General features: G+C 44.7%; 1 protein-coding gene across 1 annotated transcript; it reads left to right on the top strand.

The window, feature by feature from the left end:
• Nucleotides 1-208: 208 nt before the first annotated feature.
• LOC136452294 (probable high-affinity nitrate transporter 2.4) lies at nt 209-3,418 on the top strand. Its single transcript, XM_066452914.1, is given in 4 exon segments — nt 209-370; nt 372-535; nt 538-1,474; nt 2,793-3,418. Coding segments are annotated over 4 exon segments (1,425 nt in total). The 5' UTR covers nt 209-320; the 3' UTR covers nt 3,067-3,418.
• The last annotated feature ends 17,401 nt before the right edge of the window (nt 3,419-20,819 follow it).

Here is a 20,819-nt window from a genome sequence, read left to right on the forward strand (position 1 = left end):
TAAAATTTAAAAAAAATCGCCGTGGTAGCCGGTAGGCACGTACAAAAGCCACTCGCCCATGCAACGCGGCGCCCTGCATGCACCGCTCTATCGCTTGCCTCTGCCTCCCATCCACCACCTTCGATTCCACGCCCACCACACGCACTTAAAACCACCCGCGTGCGTGTATCTAAACCTCTCACCCCACTGGTCGCCCACAGACCTGGAACTAGTAGCCACTAGAGTTCCATTCGGCATTCTCTGCTTGGCTGTGTGTGGTACTGGTAGATCTCTTCCTGCACGGCCACGAGGCCAGGCAGACACGTCACTAGTAGCTAGTTATGGTGACCATGGGGAAGAAGCAGCTGGCCGACGACGAAGAGAACTGCTACGGCCTACGGCGTCGGCGGCGTCGACGCCGAGGGCAGGGCGACGGATCTTCGCCCTCTGGCGCTTTCGTCGCCGCACACGCAGGCGTTCCACCTCGCCTGGCTCTCCCTCTTCGCCTGCTTCTTCGCGGCCTTCGCGGCGCCGCCCATCCTCCCGGCGCTGCGGCCCGCGCTCCCTCCAACGCCGCCGCCGCCGCCGTGGGCTCCGTCGCCGCCACGCTGGTCGGCAGGCTCGCCATGGGCCCCGCCTGCGACCTCCTCGGCCCGCGCCGCGCGTCTGGGCTCGCCAGCCTACTGGCCGCGCTCGCCGTCGCGGTCACCGCGTCGTCGCCCGCGGGCTTCGTCGCGCTGCGCTTCGTGGCGGGCCTCTCCCTCGCCAACTTCGTCGCCAACCAGCACTGGATGTCGGGCATCTTCGTGCCCTCCGCCGTCAGGCTCGCCAACGCCGTCGCGGCCGGCTGGGCCAACGTCGGCAGCGCCGCGGCGCAGCTTGTCATGCCGCTCGCTTACGAGCTCGCCCTCCGCCTTGGCGTGCCCATCACCGTCGCCTGGCGCGTCACCTACCTCCTCCCCTGCGCGCTGCTCATCACCACGGGCCTCGCCGTCCTCGCCTTCCCCTACGACGACCTCCCACGCGGCGCCGGCGTCGGCGGCGGAGCCAAGACCGGCAAGAGCTTCTGGAAGGTGGTGCGCGGAGGGGTGGACAACTACCGCGCGTGGGTGCTCGCGCTCACCTACGGCTACTGCTACGGCGTCGGGCTCATCATGGAGAACGTGGCGGCCGACTTCTTCCGGAAACGTTTCCACCTCCCCATGGAGGCTGCAGGCGCCGCCGCGGCGTGCTTCGGCGCGATGAACGCGGTGGCGCGGGCCGCGGGCGGGGTGGCGTCGGACGCGGACGCGAGGCTGTTCGGGATGCGCGGGAGGCTGTGGCTGCTCTGGGCCGTGCAGACCGCCGGGGCGGCACTGTGCGTGCTGGTCGGCAGGATGGGCGCAGCGGAGGCGCCGTCGGTCGCGATCACCATGGCCGTGATGGTGGCGTGCGCCACGTTCATGCAGGCCGCGTCGGGGCTCACCTTCGGAATCGTCCCCTTCGTCTCCAAGAGGTGAAATCGAACAAGCTTCTTCTTTGAACATCTATCATGCATGCATGTTTCATCGATCAATCAATCAAATTACCTAAAGATTCTTTTGTGTGTGATTATTTAGATATAGATAGATCTTGAATTATATATTCACAAATCACATATAGATTTTTTTTCTCCCTAGAAGTTACAAAGAAGAACATCCATGCATGTTTCATAAATCAATTACCTAAAGAATTTTTTGTGTCTGATTATTTAGATATAGATAGATCAAGAACTATATATTCACATATAGATTTTTTTTCTCCCAAAAAGTTACAAGGAAGAACATCTATCATGCATGTATCATAAATCAATTACCTATAAAGATTTTTTTGTCTGATTATTTAGATATAGATTTTTAGATTAAGGAATGCAATATGCTGCATTCACAAGTGAATGAGTATAGCCGTTCAACAAACACACAGACACATCACTTAGACCACTCCTTGTCTTGGATCATAATAGAATCTAGAGTAGAATCCTTATTAGGTGTACTATAGTTGAGATGTTGACGTATCTTCTGATATCTATGGAAGAAAATAATCGGAGAGGTTTCAAACAATGAAGCTTTTAGCCCCATTATTATTTCCAGGTATAGCAACCAAGCAGTAGACTTATTACATACGGAGTATTGTGTAAAATGTGACGTACATATTTTCTGCATTCTAAGAGAAAGAAACACAGGAAAACTACGATAGCACAATATACAGTGGAAAACAAACTTGTCGTTACAAATTAGTACTCTTTTATTCCACTAACCCTTGTATTATTTGTATTTTATTTATAAAAGGCACGGCCTGAAGCAACTTTTTCTAAAAAAAAATCTATCTAATGAATAGCATGCATGGTTTCCTCAAAATAATCAGCGTGTTCGGCTGGTCAGCTTCGGCTGGCTGGCTGACCTTTTTTTTTAGACGGAGCAGTATTTTTCTCTCACTAAATTTTAGCATAAACAGTGTTTTTCATCTACTACAGTAGCAATTTAATGCCAGCTGAACACTCTCAGTGTCTCGGTTCCCATTTGGTCAGAACTAATTTATTAAATCTCGTTCATAGCACGAGTTTTAGAACAAAAAAACTTACAGGTGGCTGGTCAAAATCCTTGGCCAAGCAGGCATGGGGAAACTACAGTCTGTTTTTTAATAATAAAAGCTTTGTTAACTTAACTAAGATAACGTGTGAACCAACTGTTGTCAGGAAATTTCAAATTGTGCACAGATCAGCATGTTTTTGGTACCAGCTGAAATATAATATTTCTTACGCCTTGGGTTTGGTTCATTTTGAGTGGGTGGTGCAGGTCGCTGGGCGTGGTGTCCGGGATGACGGCGAGCGGCGGCGCGGTGGGCGCGATCGTGACGAACCGGCTCTTCTTCAGCGGGTCTCGGTACACCATCGAGGAGGCCATCTCCCTGACCGGCGCCGCCAGCCTCGTGTGCACGCTCCCGCTGGCCCTCGTCCACTTCCCACGCCATGGCGGCATGCTCTGCGGCCGAACCACCGCCGGCGACGACAACGACGACGCAGAATATGACAACAATGATAATGCTGGAGATTACATGCTCCTCAAATGAAATTGAGAAAGAAATGGAACGGGGTGCCGCACGTGAATTTTGTACATAGTACATCCAATGGTGGTGGTCTTGTCGGTTGATTTAGTTAGCAAACGATTGACAAGCCATGGTTAATTAGTTTCAGGATCTGGGGTGCGAACAGCATGGATAGAAATATGTCCAGTATGTAGCTCCCTCGATCGATCACCTGAATATGAAAATAGGTAGATAGATTGGATCGTAGGTTGTTTAAGTGTCGCTGCCGCATTGGCAACTGTGCGTCTTGTGTTTGGTTTGGTTTGAAGAGTGAGACAGTGATAAGTGATGGATCATTCAAATTCTACTAGAGCAACTCCAATAGAAAGCTGGCTATCCCCATATTTAGCCAACCATGGGTGCTAGCTATCTGAAGATGAGAAATAGCAAGGTTGTTTCAGACATCTTCTTTTTTTAGAAGTTTTTTATTTTATAAAATAGCTAAACTATGAAATCTAGCTAGTAATTTTAGTCAAACAGTTGGAGTTACTCCTAGCTCCGAACCTAATTTAATTTGTTTGATTCCAGGGGATGAAATGAGTTGACCCTTCGTCATCTCAGCCCAAGAGGCACACAAGACAAGGTCCATTTTATGATCGCTAATACAACCATTAAGACGTTCGAAAGGCCGGACGCCTCGCTTCACTCATTGCTGCATGCACCCCTCGCCTAAAAAACAAAATCAACTCCCGCACGTCTCGCTTCGCTTCGCTCCGCTCCGCTCCCGTCCTTACCCCTTCCGCGCTCCTCATCCCCTACCGCAGCGCACCAACGCCCGACGTCCTCCCCCACCGGGAGCCCCTAACGCCCGCAAATCCAACAGCCCTCTCCCCCACCCCAGCGAGATCCACTCGCCTCCCGTGAGATCCATAGAGGTGGCGCAGCGGTGTTGCAGGGGAGTGGGCGGCTCTCCTCCACCTCGATGCGGCGCCCTCCCCACCCCCGGTGGCACCCTCTCTCACCCCGGCGACCAAGCTCCCCCACCCCGGTGGCCATGGCACTCCTCGCCCTCCATCCCCCACCGTTGCCGCCAAGCCAAGCCCCGTACTGGTGACGGTGGTGCTCGTGCGCCGCCGCTCACCGCCGACTCCCGACCCCAGGCTTCCCCTCCCCTATGATGCAAATATATGTTCTAGGTGTTTTAGTCGTTTCAAAGGTACGTTGCAGTTGTTTCTGTGGATGTTGTAAAAGTAGATATGGAGATGTTGCATATGTTGCAAGTGTTTCAGAAGCATGTTGCAAGCATTTGATCAAAATGTTTCATATGTTTCCATACATATGTTGCAATCATTTTTTATCTGGATGTTGCATAGTTTTCACACATATGTTGCAACACTATGTTCCAAATGTTTCAGTTGTTTCAGTCTTATGTTGCAGTAAGTTTTTTCCATGTTGCAATTGTTTTATCTAGATGTTGCATATGTTCCACACACATGTTGCATGCGTATGTCCTAAATGTTTCATCTGTTTCAAATGTATATTGCATTTAAGTGTTCCATGTTGTAAGTGCAGACCATCGGCGTTGGTCTCCATGAGGGCGGGCAGGGCCAAGGCGCAGCCACTGACGCGTGGAGGAGGCGTAGGCCGCTGCCGACGACATGGGGAGGAGGCACAGGCCATGCAGTGCTGTTGTGGAAGATGCGAGGGCGAGTCTTCTCGGGTGGCTTGGAAGAGACGTGTGTCGCGCCGGTGTGGAAGAGGCAGGGGCAAGTCATCTGAGCAGCGTGGGCAGCGGATCTGAACTGGGCGGTTTGGATGCGAGTGTAGGAAACGAAGTTGGCGCTGGCAGCACACGAATCCAAGCGGACAGGGTGGAGCAGCCGCGGATGTCCAATCGCTAGTCAATCCCTTTTTTTAATATGGGTTTCTCTTCATTATGCCCGGCTAACATATTGTTAGCAACTATCATAGATACACTTTCAGGCATAGAGTTGGTGATCAACTCCTCACCCTCATTACACAAGTAACCCAGTGTGATATCATCAATCATTTGATGATAAAGCATAGACATTAATTTCAACATTGCATTGTTGGCTCACACTGGGTTTATCATCTTAGCCCGAGAACCTCTGATTGGCTCTCGCATCATGGGCTCTAGAGCGCGCTGAGTGGAACAAGGCCTGGCCAACCCGTGCCTCACCTGTGGACTACGTGTGCCACTGAAAGGTCTTAATATGGATAGAGGGGGTGAATAACCTATTTAAAAATCTAAAAGATCACTAGAGCAATTTGATTAGTATAACAAATAGCGAAATGCAAACTTGCTCCAGCTCTACAAGGGTTGCAAGCCACCTGAAAGCATCTAGGCTCCTAGTTGGGTTTCAGTGATTAATGATAATACGTGATTACTGTGACTAACATGTGTTTTGTAGAGGCAATTAAGTTAGGTCACGATAATGGAGATTGATTGGGCAATCATGGTGGTCATGCCCCTACGATGGAAATCATTTCGGTTTTCAAAGGATGGACGACAAGGTTAAGGATGGACTAGTTCTAAGTGTCGTTTGGTGTTGAAGAGACACTTAGAGTAGTTTAGGACTTTGTTTTTCCTTTGGTCGTACTATTAAGGGGGGTATGGACGGGTAGCTTGATCTAGGTGTGTCTAGTGAGTTAGGTGTGGTGCATACTTGCTAAATCTAGCACTAGGTTGCTCCAAAATAGCCCTTAGATCCATTGGAGCAAACTTCATTCACGTATGATCGAGAGTTGGAAGTGAATGGAGGGTCAAATACTGACCGGACGCTGGCTTCGGTGTGACCGAACGCTGGCGCAGAGTCTGATCAGTTCATTTGATCAAGGTGAAGTCGTCTGGAAGTGACCGGACGCTGAGAGGTGAGTGATCGGACGCTAAGGGTCAGCGTCCGGTCGACTCCAGTAAGGTTCCAGAGAGGGAAAATCACGACCTGACGCTGTCCAGCGTCCGGTCACTATTTGATCACTGGAATTCGGGGTGAACTGATCGGAGCATCCGGTTAACATGACCGGAGCGTCTGATCACCCCGCAGAGGCACATAACGGTTTGTTTTTCAGCCCATGTTATAAATACTCCATCCATTCGTGTGTGGGGGTACTTTTGCTCATTCCAACAGCTGAAAAACACCTTTGTGAGTGCTAAGAAGACCAAGGTCCTAGTGAGGTGATTGAGATTTGAGAATCCCAAAGAGAGCCCTTATTAGTGAGATCAAGAGTAGCAAAGTGTGCATCCACCCTTCTCATTAGGCTTGTCGTGGTCAAGTGAGAGTTCGTGCTTGTTACTCTTGGTGATCGCCATCACCTAGATGGCTTGGTGGTGATTGGGAGCTTGGTGATCATTCGTCAGAGCTTGTGGATGAACCAACTCAAGTTTGTGAGCAGTTGTGGGTGATTCACCGTGACGGAGTGTTGAAGAATCAACCCGTAGAGAGCACTTGATCCTTGCGCGGATCAAGGGGGAGCTACACCCTTGTGCAGGTGCTCCAACGAGGACTAGTGAGGAGTGGCGACTCTCTGATACCTCAGTAAAACATCGCCGCGTTCCTCCTTCTCGTTTTACTTTGAGCATTTACTTTGAGCAATTCAATTCTTATCTTTTACATTCATAGAATTTCCATGCTAGAGTAGGATTGGAACTTAGGTTGCTAAACTTTTGTGCGGTAGATCAATAGAAATACTTTCTAGGCATAAGGGGTTAATTGGGCTAACTATAGGACTTAATTATTGCAAAGAAATTTAGAATTAGCCCAATTCACCTCCCCTCTTAGGCATCTTGATCCTTTCAATTGGTATCGGAGCCTCGTGCTCACGTATTTAGGCTTAACCGCCTAGAGAAAGATGTCTCATGGGGATGGACCTCCTCCTATCTTTGAGGGGGATGATTTTCCATATTGGAAAATTCGCATGGAGGTGTACTTAGAGGCTCTAGATGTTGGAATACTTAGAGCCGCCTCACAAGGCTTCCCAAAACCTTGGGATGCTACACACCTATAAGGCGATGAGGTGAATTGCGAGAAATGGAATGCAAAGGCTCAAAACACCTTCTTTAGAGGCCTTTGCAAAGATGTGTTTAACTAGGTGAGGAACCATAAAGACGCCCATGCACTATGGTCAGACATTTGTGCGCTCCATGAGGGAACAAAGAGTGAGCGTGAGGAACGCTATCATCTTGTCATGAAAAAGCTTAACTCTTTTGAGATGCTTCCTAAAGAATGTGCTAATGAGATATACTCATGTTTGAATGTTCTTGTAGAGGAAGTCAATGGGCTTAGACTCACTCAAATGCAACCATCCGATGTTGTAAGAAAGATTTTGAGTGTCCTCCCCATTGACAAATATGGGCATATTGTGACCGTGCTTCATCAAGGTGATCTTTCCATCGCTACACTGACATAAATCTTGGGAAAGATCAATACTCATGAGATGTATATGCACATCACACCACAAGATGGCTCATCCTCTACCAAGAAGAAAGACAAGGACTTAGCATTCAAAGCTAGCCAAGAGAAGGGCAAAGCAAGACTTGAGTATGAGAGCTCAAGTGATGATGAAATTGATGATGCAAGTCTTGCTCTCATGGTGAGAAAAACCACCAAGATGCTAAAGAAGCTCAACAAGAGTGGCATCAAGTTCGATGGCAAGAAGAAGAAGTTCTTCACTAGCTCTAGAAGGAAGCCAATCTTCGAGATGGATTGCTACAATTGTGGAGAACTTGGTCATCTAGCATACCAATGCACCAAGCCCAAGAAAGACAAGTTCAAGAACAAGTACAAGGGCAAGAAAGATGACTCAAGTAATGAAGAAGAAGATGAGAAAAAGAAAAACAAGCCATACAAGAAGAGAGATGGCAAGAAGAAGGACTTCCACAAGAAGAAGAAGAAGAGTGGAAAGGCATACATCGTCGGTGATTGGCTCACAGACATTGATTCATCTAGTGGCTCATCCGATGATGATAGTGACAACGAGAAGGTGGCCGCCATTATTATTGACTCTTCATCATCTTCATCGCCACCACCGCCATCATCCTGCACACACCTATGCCTTATGGTCAAGGGTGAATGTAAGGTATCAAATGATGATGATAGTAGTGGTGATGAACATGCTAGTAATGATGATAGCGATAGTGATGATGATGAATATGAATCACCTTCTTATGATGATCTTGCTAGATTGCTAAAACAATACACTAAGATCATTATAAAGACTAGAGCTAATAATGAAAAGCTAGAAGCTAAGAATGATTTACTTTTAGCGAAATGTGATATGGCGGAAAAGGCTAGTATTGAGCTTAGAGAAGCAAATGATGCTATATCATCCAAACTCAAGGAGCTCAAATCTTCTAAGAAAGAGCTTAAAGATAAACATGATAAACTTGAGGGGATGCACAAAGAGCTCATCACTAGCCACAACAAGCTAAAAGAAGAATACACTACTCTTAAAATTAATCATGATAATCTTATCATTGCTCAAGAATTTCTATCCAATAAGCCACATGGTGCTACTAACGATGTTATTAAGATTGATATAGCTACATCATGTGATGATTTGATCATTGAGAGCATTGAGCAAAGTTCTAGTAGCAAGGGCAAGCAAGTGGTTGAGGCCGATGATTATGATGAGTTTGTCAAGCTCAAGAATGACAATGAAAAGCTCAAGAAACATCTTGAAGAAATCAAAAGCCACAACACTATTGTGCTAGAAACTCTTAATCATGATGGTGATTTGATGCTTGAGAATAAGAAGCTAAAAGAAAAGAACAAGAGGCTCAAGGAAGAGAAAAACAATGATGCTCTCAAGGAAGAGAACAAGAAGCTCAAGTTAGAGAAAGAGCATCTCAAGATTGGTTTGAGCAATTTCACAAGAGGCAAGCATCTTCAAAGTGAGCTACTAATGAACACCATCATGAAGATGGATAGAAGTGGCATTGGGTACTTGGCAAACCAAGAGAAGAAGGCTCTAGCTCAACAACAACACAAATCAAAGCCAAAGCCAAAGAGATGCTTTGAGTGTGGACAAGAAGGTCATTTGCCTATGAGTGCCAAACTCCACCACCACAACCCTTGCCTAAGCATGCTAGACCTTTTGCATTCAATGCTCATTACATGCTTAGAAAGGATTCTAGTGGAAAGAAGAAAGTCATGTTCTTAGGACCTCCAAACAAGAATAGGCCTAAGAAAATTTGGGTTGCAAAGTCACTTGTTGAGAAGGTAAAGGGCCCTCAACAAGTTTAGGTTCCTAAAGCTTGATCTCTTGTGTGTAGGTGAACTACAAGACCGGTGGAAGTCATTGTGTTATTGATAGTGGTTGCACACAACACATGACCGGTGATCCTCGTATATTCACCTCACTAGATGAAGAAGTAGATGGATAAGAAAGAATCACATTTGGAGATAATTCAAAGGGCAAGGTTAAAGGATTGAGCAAAGTGGCAATATCAAATGATCATTCTATCTCAAATGTGCTATATGTTGCTTCATTGAGTTTCAACTTGTTATCCGTTGGACAATTGTGTGATCTTGGCTTCCAATGCTTGTTCACCGAGAAGGAAATTATTGTATCTAAGAAGGATGATGATCAAGTAATATTCAAAAGATTTAGATACAACAACCTATATTTAGTGGATTTCACCTCCGAAGATGCTAACTTGAAGACATGCCTATTCACCAAAACAACACTTGGGTGACTATGGCATAGAAGACTTGCTCATGTTGGGATGAGCTCACTCAAGAAGCTAATGAAGAATGATTTGGTGAGAGGGTTGAAGGATGTAAAGTTTGAGAAGGACAAGCTTTGTAGTGCATGTCAAGCCGGCAAGCAAGTTGCAAATACTCATCCAACAAAAGCTTTCATATCAACCACAAGAGTGCTAGAACTCCTTCACATAGACTTATTTGGACCAACAACATACAAGAGTTTGGGAGGAAATCTTTATTGTCTTGTGATTATTGATGACTATTCAAGATACACATGGGTATTCTTCTTTCATGACAAATCCAAAGTTGCATCTTGCTTCAAGAAGTTTGCCAAGAGAGCACAAAATGAATTTGAAGTGAAGCTCAAGAAGATTAGAAGTGACAATGGGAAAGAATTTGACAACACAAGCATAGAAGCCTATTGTGATAAAGTTTGGATCAAGCATGAGGTCTCCACAACATATACTCCTCAATAAAATGATGTAGTTGAGAGAAAGAACCAGACATTGATCACTCTTGCAAGAACAATGCTAGATGAGTACAATACCCCCGAAGCTCTATGGGCGGAAGCTATCAACACCACATGCTATGCATCCAACCGTCTATTCCTTCAAAAGTTCTTTGGCAAGACACCTTATAAGGTCCTCAATGGGAAAAGGCCGGACGTCTCCTTCTTTAGGGTGTTTGGTTGCAAATGCTACATCTACAAGAAGCGGCAACACCTAGGGAAGTTTCAAAGATGTTGTGATATTGGTTTTCTTATTGGTTACTCATCAAAGTCCAAAGCATATAGAGTATTTAATCATGCCACCGGCTTGGTTGAAGAAACATATGATGTGGAATTTGATGAATCTAACGGCTCCCAAGGAGCACATGAGAATCTTGATGATGTAGGTGATGAACCATTGAGGGAGGCTATGAAGAACATTCTAGTTGGAGACATCAAGCCTAAAGATGATGAAGATGATGTACAAGTGATTGATCCACCTTCTTCATCAAGTGTGCCACAAGATGATGATAAAGATGGGAGAGTAGAAAATGAAGATACTCATGTCTCCCATGATCAAATGGTGGTACAAGCGCAAGATGTTGATGTTCCACAATCTCCTCCTCAAGTGGTCAATAGAAGAAATACACCTCTACTACAAGATCATCCACAAGATCTCATCATAGGGAGTCCATCAAAGGGTGTAATGACTCGCTCACAAAAACTTGCTTCATTTATTGCTCATCACTCTTTTGTCTCTTGCTATGAGCCTCCTAAGATAGAAGAAGCTCTTCAAGATCTGGATTGGATAAATGTCATGCATGAAGAGTTGAACAACTTCACCCGCAATGAAGTTTGGACTCTTGAAGAGCGGCCAAAAGGTGCAAGAGTCATTGGAACAAAGTGGGTGTTCCGCAACAAGCAAGATGATCAAGACGTTGTTGTGAGGAACAAGGTAAGACTAGTTGCAAAGGGGTTCTCTCAAGTTGAAGGTTTAGATTTTGGAGAGACCTTTGCACCAGTTGCAAGACTATAAGCCATTCGTATCCTTCTTGCATATGCATCACATCATGACATGAAACTATATCAAATGGATGTGAAAAGTGCATTCTTAAATGGCTTTATTAATGAACTAGTCTATGTTGATCAACCTCCTGGGTTTGAAGACTCTTGATATCCTAATCATGTTTATAGGTTGTCCAAGGCATTATATGGGCTTAAGCAAGCCCCAAGAGCTTGGTATAAGTGCCTTCGGGACTTCCTCATAGAGAAGGGCTTCACCATTGGGAAGGTCAACACCACACTATTCACCAAGAAACTTGATGGGCACATCTTCATTTGTCAAGTATATGTTGATGATATCATCTTTGGATCATCAAATGAAGATTCTGCAAAGAGTTTGGTGAATTGATGTCGAAGGAGTTCAAGATGTCAATGATCGAAGAACTTACATTCTTTCTTGGTTTTCAAGTAAAGCAAATGAGAGAATGGATTTTCATCTCTCAAGAGAAATATACAAATGATCTTCTCAAGATATTCAAGATGAATGAATGTAAGCCAATCAAGACACCAATGCCAACTAATGGACATCTCAACCTAAATGAGGGATGTAACACGGTTGATCATACTCTCTACCGCCCTATGATTGGTAGCCTATTATATTTAACCGCATCTAGGCCCGACATCATGTTTAGTGTGTGTATGTGTGCTAGATTTTAAGTTAATCCTAAGGAAACTCATTTGATTGCCGTAAAAAGAATCCTTAGATATCTTAAGCACACACCAAGCATTGACCTTTGGTATCCCAATGGAGCTATATTTGAATTAGTCGGCTATTCCGATTCGGATTATGCCGGTTGCAAAGTTGATAGAAAAAGCACATCCAGAGGGTGCCATTTGCTTGGTAGATCACTTGTGTCTTGGTCCTCCAAGAAGCAAAATAGTGTGGCCTTGTCCACCGCCGAAGCGGAATACATTGCCGTGGGTGCTTGTTGTGCACAAATACTTTATATGAAACAAACTTTGCTAGACTATGGTGTAGTTCTAGAAAAAGTACCTCTTTTGTGCGATAATGAAAGTGTGGTAAAACTTGCAAATAATCCAGTTCAACACTCTCACACCAAGCACATAGATATCCGCCATCACTTTCTTAGAGCTTATGTTGCAAAGAATGATATTTCATTAGAAGGCGTAAGGACCGAGGATCAATTGGCGGATATCTTCACTAAACCTCTAGATGAGGCGACTTTTTGTCATTTACGAAATGAGCTCAATGTTCTTGATTTTAGTAACTTCACTAAAAATAAGCTTGTGTTGTCCCTTGCATTGCATTGTAATATACAACATGTTTAATTTTTGGTAATGCATATAGGGCTTGTCTAACATGGTTAAGATAACCGCCGTAAAGCGTGTGAAGAAGCTTAACCTTGGATCAAACTTGACAAGCAACTAGATTTACTTTCAAGTATTGCATTGCATATGCATGAATATTGCTTTGTCACTTATCTTCAATTGCCCTCTTATTGCCTATTTTCTTAAAAAGAATTATAGCCTAAGGCAAAATATTTTTAAAAATTTGAGGGTTTGAGAGAGGTCACTCACATCAGTCCCAATTGGTGTTTATTTGGATCTTATTGGAGTTGGGACTTGATTGGGAACAGGCAGCATGAAGGACTTTGAAGATTTGCTGAAAAAGAGTGACCGGACGCTGCACTGGACTCTAAAATCCAGCGTCCGGTCAGTTCACAGGAGGTGAACTGCTGCTGAGAATGAGTGACCGGACGCTGAAATAGTGTTTTCCCAGTGTCCGATCAGATGGCGATCTAGCGTCCGATCGATCAAAGACGATGAAGGCTGCTTGCACCGGACTCTGGCTGCGTCCGGTTGGGGTTCACCAGATGCGTCTGGTCGTGATTCTAGGGGTTTTGGACAGCATCCGGTCGCTGCCACCGGAGCGTCCGGTCAGTAGAAAACGTGCGGGAATCAAACTCTTTTCTCCGTTTCCTTTTCTATTCCGTGGGGGCCACTATAAATCTCCGTACGTGTATCCCTATTCCACATCTTCTCTCACACCGCCGCTCTCGCCTCCCCTGCCCATAGCCACACTACCGCGCCCTGCCGCGCCATCACTGCCCACGCCATGCATCACCACCGCCGCGCTGTGCCTGCACGCCGCCGAGCTCTCACAGCAGCAGCGCCGCCTCCATGCACCAGCGTCGCCATCCGATCTAGGTCAAAGTCCCTGCCATCGCAAGCAACAGAGCTGCTTTCCTACTCGCCCATGCCCTAATCCACTGCCCTACATTTTTCTTTTCTCGGTTGTCGTAGCACTTCGCCGGAACCCTAGCCTCGCATTGCCCCCCGATGGTTCCCCGATTATCATTCCTCTTCTTTTCGGATCGCCGGTTCGTCAGGTAGCAAGCCCGTGGTTCTAATTTCGTACCGAATTGCTTGCTTTCTTAGGGTTTCGCATCTTTAGATATATTGTAATTATTTGTATATCCTATCTATTCTATCGTGCAGCGAGTCGGTGCCGTTGTGGTCCTATTTGTAGTTGTCAGTCAACTCGGGGCCAAGCTCGCGAGTACGGATCGAGGCCAAGCCTAGGAAGTGACAGTTGGCAGTTGATCTTTATGAGCGGCAGTTGTTCTTTTCAGATCCATCAGATGGCTCATGTCAAGAATGTTGGAGGTGGTCCTGGTGATGAGGATCCAAGGCCCCCGCCTCGCCAACCTATAGATACAAAAGGCAAGGTGACGAAGAAGCTTGCAACAAAGAAGTGGAAGTATCCAGATGCAGATATAGCTAGAGCAACCGCAGTTGCAGCAGCAGCAGAGCATGCAGAGGCAGGAGGTGCTAGGAGTGGAGTCCAGATCGCAGATCAGCTCTCTCCATCTATGAGGGCTACACTAGAACAGGTTGAGCGCCGTCATGGTGGTCCAGCTGGGACTATCATGGTTGTGGGATGACGAGTTGTCTTGGATGAGATTCAGCCTCAGGGGGAGTCACAATAGGAGCCATAGCTAGTAGAGCAGACTCAGGAGGGAGAGTAGGCCAAGGAGATAGAGCAGGCACCTTAGCCACAGCTTCGCCGCTCTGGTCGTACCCGTGCTCTAGTCACTCTGAGGTCAGAGACATAGTGGAGGGGTTCACGTCCACCGCCTAGACCACAGGGTCTGCCTCTAGTGACCCACTTGGATTTGAGGGCCGCCACGGCCAAGGAGGTTCAGCAGCTCAGATTTGTGGACTTTGAGTAGTGGTTTCCACCGAGGCGGGATGAGCGTGCTTTAGAGGGTTTCTACACACCTTTGCAGGAAGATTTTTATAATGCATATCTTAACAGTGGGGCAGTATTCAGATCTCAGAGAGTGTGCAACATTGAGACCATTGTAGTAGCAGCTAGAGAGCATATTCGCCCCTACCTAGTATATCTACCAGGGCTGATAGATTTACTTGAATGGATAGGCTTATATGTTCCATATTGGGTCCGTCAGTTCTATGCTTCACTCTGGATTGACCCGCATCACAGATTCATTCACTTTGCTTTCAGAGGTAGAGATTATAGGCTGACGAGCACTAGGGTTAGAGAGATTCTCAGGCTTCAGGAGGAGCCCATATGGCTACATGAGGTTTGCTATGGATAGACAGTGCCTCCTAGATGCCCTCACGGTGGTCTTGTGCCCCCTACAGATCTAGTCCGCGAGTGCTTCACAGAGCCTTTCGGCGAGGGGTCGAGCAGGACACCCAGTGATCTTACTCCTATTGCTAGAGTACTTGATGCTATTATGAGGACACTGCTTCTAAGGATGGGGTATCGCAAGGGCTTGACTCGCATACAGCTATGGCTTCTAAACTCCCTAATGCAACAGACTATGTTTGACATTTGGGATCTCCTTCTATCAGAGATGGAGGATACTATTACTGAGGGGTTCAGAGATCACCGTCAGTTGCCCTATGCTCATTGGATCACATTTCCTATTCATAGGGCATTTACAGTGAGACCGCCTTAGATGCTAGCAGAGTACAGTGGTGCCACTACAGAGTTCCCTGCATACAACCTAACTTAGATGATCCACCATAGTACACTGAGTGCACCTAGCCAGCTGTGTTGTCATCCAGAGGTGCCAGAGACTGTAGCCCAGCAGGACGATACTATCAGGTGCATAGCAGCTATAGAGGAGGAGCAGTTTGATGCTTAGCAGGAGGGGATGGTCGAGAGTGACCCCAGCGACACCTCAGATGAGGACTACCACGAGATCCCTCAGATGCCTCCTCAACGACATGACCATGAGGCCGGTAGCTCTAGTTCAGCTCCACCTGCACTACAGACAGACCCTGCTCTACTTGCCATACTTGAGCGGATGAGGCCGGATCAGGCTCTCTAGGCTCAGGAGACCACCGCTACTTTTGCACAGTTTTAGACTCGGTAGGATGAGTTTCAGCGGTAGCGGCAGGCCATACAGCAGCAGCAGCAGGCCATGCATCAGCAGTAGCTCCTCATGCAGCAGCAGCTACTTGGGTTTATACAGCATGTTGTGACAGCTATTGGGGTTGAAAGTGCTACACTATTTTGTTTCTTTGATGACCAAGACACAAGTGATCTTTTCAATAGTTCACATGTGCTTGATGTGCTCTTTCTCTCAACTTTGCATCCCACATAATCAGAGTCCAAATATCCAATCAACTCAAATCTTGCTCCTTTGGGATACCATAATCCAACATTTTGTATATGCTTCAAGTACTTCAATATTCTCTTTGTTGCCTTCAAATAACTCTCTCTTGGTGAGGCTTGAAATTTAGCACATGTGCATACACTAAACATTACATCCAGTCTTGATGTGGTCACATAGAGTAGGCTTCCAATCATAGACTGATATATCTTTTGATCCACCATGTTGCCACTAGCATCACTATCCAAGTTTCCATTTGTCCCCATTGGTGTACTAATTGCTTTAGCATCATCCATTCCAAACTTCTTGATCATGTCTTTGATGTACTTGCCTTGACTCACAAATGGCCATTCTTTATTTGCTTGATTTGAAGACCAAGAAAGTAACTAAGCTCTCCAATCATGGACATCTCAAACTCACTTGCCATCATCTTTCCAAACTCCTCACAAAAATCTTGATTGCTTGATCCAAATATGATATCATCAACATAGATTTGTAACACAAACAAGTCATCGCCAAGCTTCTTGGTGAAGAGAGTGGTGTCAACCTTTCCCATCTTAAACCCTTTAGAGAGTAGGAAATCCCTCAATCTCTCATACCATGCTCTAGGTGCTTGTTTCAATCCATACAAAGCCTTTTTCAATTTGTAGACATGGTTGGGCTTCTTCTCATCTTCAAAACCGAGAGGTTGCTCAACATACACAATCTCATTGATGTACCCATTGAGAAATGCACTCTTTACATCCATCTAGTACAACTTGATGTCATGGGCATAAGCATAGGCTAACAAGATCCTAATTGCTTCTAATCTTACAATCGGGTCATATGTTTCTCCAAAGTCAAGACCTTCAACTTGAGTGTAACCTTAAGCCACTAATCTTGTTTTGTTCCTTACAACTATTCCATCTTGATCTTGCTTGTTCTGAAAGACCCATTTTGTTTTAATTACATTATGATCCTTAGGCCTCTCAACTAATTCTCATACTTGATTTCTTGTGAAATTGTTTAGCTCTTCATGCATAGCATTTACCCAATCAACATCCTTCAAAGCTTCATCTATCTTCTTTGGTTCAATAGATGAGACAAATGAGAAGTGTTTATAAAATGATGCCAATCTTGATCTTGTTTGCACACCTCTATAGATATTACCAATTATAGAGTCCAATAGATGATCTCTTCAAACATTGGTTGGTTGGAGCACTTGCACTTGATTGCTTGCATTTGATTGATCACTTGGTTGAGATGATAAACTAGCCACTTGTTGTTGATCTTGCACTTGGTCATCACTAGCACTTGCTTGAACTTGGTCATGAGAACCACTAGCTTGCACATTTGAGTTAGAGAGCACTTGATCTTTGTCATCTTCAACATTGATCACCTCTCTAGGCCTTATGGGCCTGTTCGGCAGGACTGAAAAATACTGTTCCGGCTGATTATCGTGAGAGAAAAATACTGTTCTGGCAAGACGTGAACAGTGATTATGTGAGAGGAAAAACAAGCCAGCCGAACACGCTATATGTCACTAATGTCCATGTTCTTAATTTTATTGACTTGCCTCTTACATCTTCTAGATTTTCATCTTCCTCTTGGGAACCATTGGTTTCATTAAATTCCACATCATGAACCTCCTCAAGAGTACCACTAGTTAAATTCCAAACTCTATAAGCCTTGCTAGTAGTGGAGTAACCAAGGTAGAAACCTTCATCATATTTCTTCTCAAACTTGCTCAATCTAGTGCATTTCTTCAATATATAGCATTTGCAACAAAAACCCAAAAGTATGCAATATTGGGCTTTCTTCTATTCAAGAGCTCATATGGTGTATTCTCCATCATGGGATGATAATAGAGGTAGTTGCTATAGTAGCACACTGTGTTGATTACTTTGGCCCAAAATGAATGACTCACATTGTGCTCACTCAACATTGATCTTGCCATGTCAATTAAGGTTCTATTCTCTCTCAACTAGGCCATTTGATTGAGGAGTGTACTTAGCCGAGAATTGATGCCTAATTTCAAACTCATCACATAAATTATCCACTCTTGCATTCTTGAATTCACTTCCATTGTCACTTCTCACTTTTTATGGTTGTTTCAAACTCATTGTGAATTCTCTTGATGAATGTTTTGAAGGTTGCAAACATATCACTCTTGTCAATAAGAAAAAAACACCCATATATATCTAGTGAAATCATCCAATATCACAAATCTATATTTGCTTCCACCAATGCTAGTGTATGTGGTTGGCCCAAATAAATCCATATGCAACAACTCAAATGCCTTAGATGTGCTCATCATGCTCTTCTTAGGATGTGTGTTACCAACTTGCTTTCCCGCTTGACATGCACTACATAACTTATCCTTCTCAAATGTGACATCTTTCAAGCCTCTAACTAGATCATGCTTTATCAACTTGTTCAATTGTTTCATTTCAACATGACCAAGACTTCTATGTCATAACCAACCCATGCTAGACTTAGTGAGCAAACATATTGACAATTGAGCTTCACTAGCACTGAAAGCAACCAAGTATAGATTCTCATATCTAAAACCTTTGAATATCAAGTTAGAGCCATCTACACTTATGATCTCTATATCATCAACTCCAAATACGCACTTGAACCCAAGATCACAAAATTGAGCTACCGACAATAGGTTGAAGTTCAAACTCTCTACTAGTGGCACATTGGAAATGCTCAAGTCATTGGAAATTGCAATCTTACCAAGTCCTTTGACCTTGCCTTTGTCATTGTCACCAAATATGATACTATCAATCCTATTGCTCTCATTCTCATTGATTGAATTGAACATTTTTGAATCACCGATCATATGTTATGTGCACCCACTATCAAGCACCTAATGCCTTCCTCCAGCTTTATAATTAACCTACAAAAAAGATCAATTCTTTTTAGGTACCCAAACTTGCTTGGATCCTTGAACGTTAGTTACCAAGGTCTTTGGTACCCAAATGACCTTCTTCTTTGGGCCCACAATTGGTGTACCAATGAACTTAGCCTTTACACCATTGACACCCTTGACAAGCATATAACAAGAATCAAATCTAATTGAGGATACATTAGATTGCTTGTTATTGTTAATCTTGCCATATTGCTCTATATTCCCAATTTGCTTGTATCTATTGCAAAACCGACCATTGCCCTTCACAAAGCTAGCTTTGGGAGTGACAAAGGCCACCTTGTCTTTTTTGAGGGTATAGCCTAATACCTCTTTGTTGAGAGAAAACCTTTGGCTACCCAAGCACTTAGCAAGCGAGCATCTCCACCATAGGCATTGCCTAAGGCACGAGTGAGCTCATTCACCTCCTTCTTGAGGGTCTCATTTTCCACCATTAGTGAGGCATCACAAGTGAAACCATCACTCAAAAGTGAAGTAGAAGTGGTAGTGCTACAAGAAGGGTTATAAAAAGATTCATCAATAATATCATATGCTAGTCCCACATCACATGACACAATCACTTGCTCCTTCTTGGCTTCCTCCTTCTTGACTTGCTCGATGAGAGAGGAGTAGCCTTTTCAAGGTTAGAGTGAGCTTTGCCAAGCTTCTCATGGTCTTCCCTTAGACTCTCATAAGAGGCATTGAGCTCATCAAAGGATTGCTCAAGAGATTTGATCTTCTTGCACAATTTTTTGCACTCTTTTCTCTTCATCTCAAAGCAAGTGTGCACTTGCTCACACATGTCCATGAGCTCCTCCTTGGTGTACTCCTCCTCCTCATCATCACTCCTATAATCATCACTTTCACAAGTATCATCATCACTCACATTATATTTTACCTTGGTAGGCTTTACCATGAGGCAAGTTGATGGAGTGTCAAAGATAGAAGGCTTGTTGTTGATGGCGATGCTTGCTAGTGCTTTCTTGATAGATTTCTTGCCATCATCACTAGAGTCATCACTATCCGAAGAGCCATCACTATCCCAAGTGACCACATAGCATCCACCCTTCTTCTTCTTTTAGAAGGTCATCTTCTTTTCCTTCTTTTCTTTCTTCTCCTTCTTATGCTTCTTCTTCTCATCCTCATCATTATCACTATTGTAGGGACAATCCGCTACAACATAATCAGGGCTCTTGCAATTGTAGCATCTTCTCACATAATCTTTGCTCTTATTGTTGTCTCTTCTCTTTCTTGAACTATAGCCTTTCTTCTTCATGAATCTTCCAAACTTGCGCACAAAGAGAGCCATGGCTTCATCATCAATGTCACTAGCATCTTCATCATTACTTGATTCTTCTTTCTTAGACTTGACCTTGTTCTTGGATGATGAGCTAGCCTTGAATGCTACACTCTTCTTCTTCTTCTTGTCTTCATCTTCCTTCTTCTCATCCTTGTCAACCCCTTCCCTTTCCACATGGTATGTCTCTTGTGTTATGACATCACCTAGTACTTGTTTAGGGGTGAGTTGGTTCAATCCTCCTCTAATAATGATCAATCTCAATGTCTCAAATCTAGGAGGTAAGCACATCAAGAACCGATGAGAGACATCATCATCATTGATCTTCTTTCTTAAAGCCTTCAAGTCATTGATAATTACTTACAATCTATGGAACATCTCCAGAATGCTCTCATCATCCTTCATCTTCAAACTTGTCAACTTGTCCTTAAGGACATATAGCTTGGCACTCTTTACCGCTGGTGTGCCCTCATAGGTCTGCTCCAACCTCTTCCACACTTCACTAGCTCTCTCATAATCCTTGATTTGCTCAAACATCTTGTAATCAATGGCATTATAGATGGTGTTGAGAGCCATTGTATTGCATTTTTTTGGCCGTGTCGGTGTTGGTGAGATTGTCCGGATCAAGAATTACATAGTCACTCTCGGTCACATCCCACACTTGATCACTGATTGAACCAAGATACATCTTCATTTTTCTCTTCCAATAATCATAGCATGTGCCATC

Source organism: Miscanthus floridulus, chromosome 5, assembly GCF_019320115.1.
Source record: "Miscanthus floridulus cultivar M001 chromosome 5, ASM1932011v1, whole genome shotgun sequence".
NCBI lineage: Eukaryota > Viridiplantae > Streptophyta > Magnoliopsida > Poales > Poaceae > Miscanthus > Miscanthus floridulus.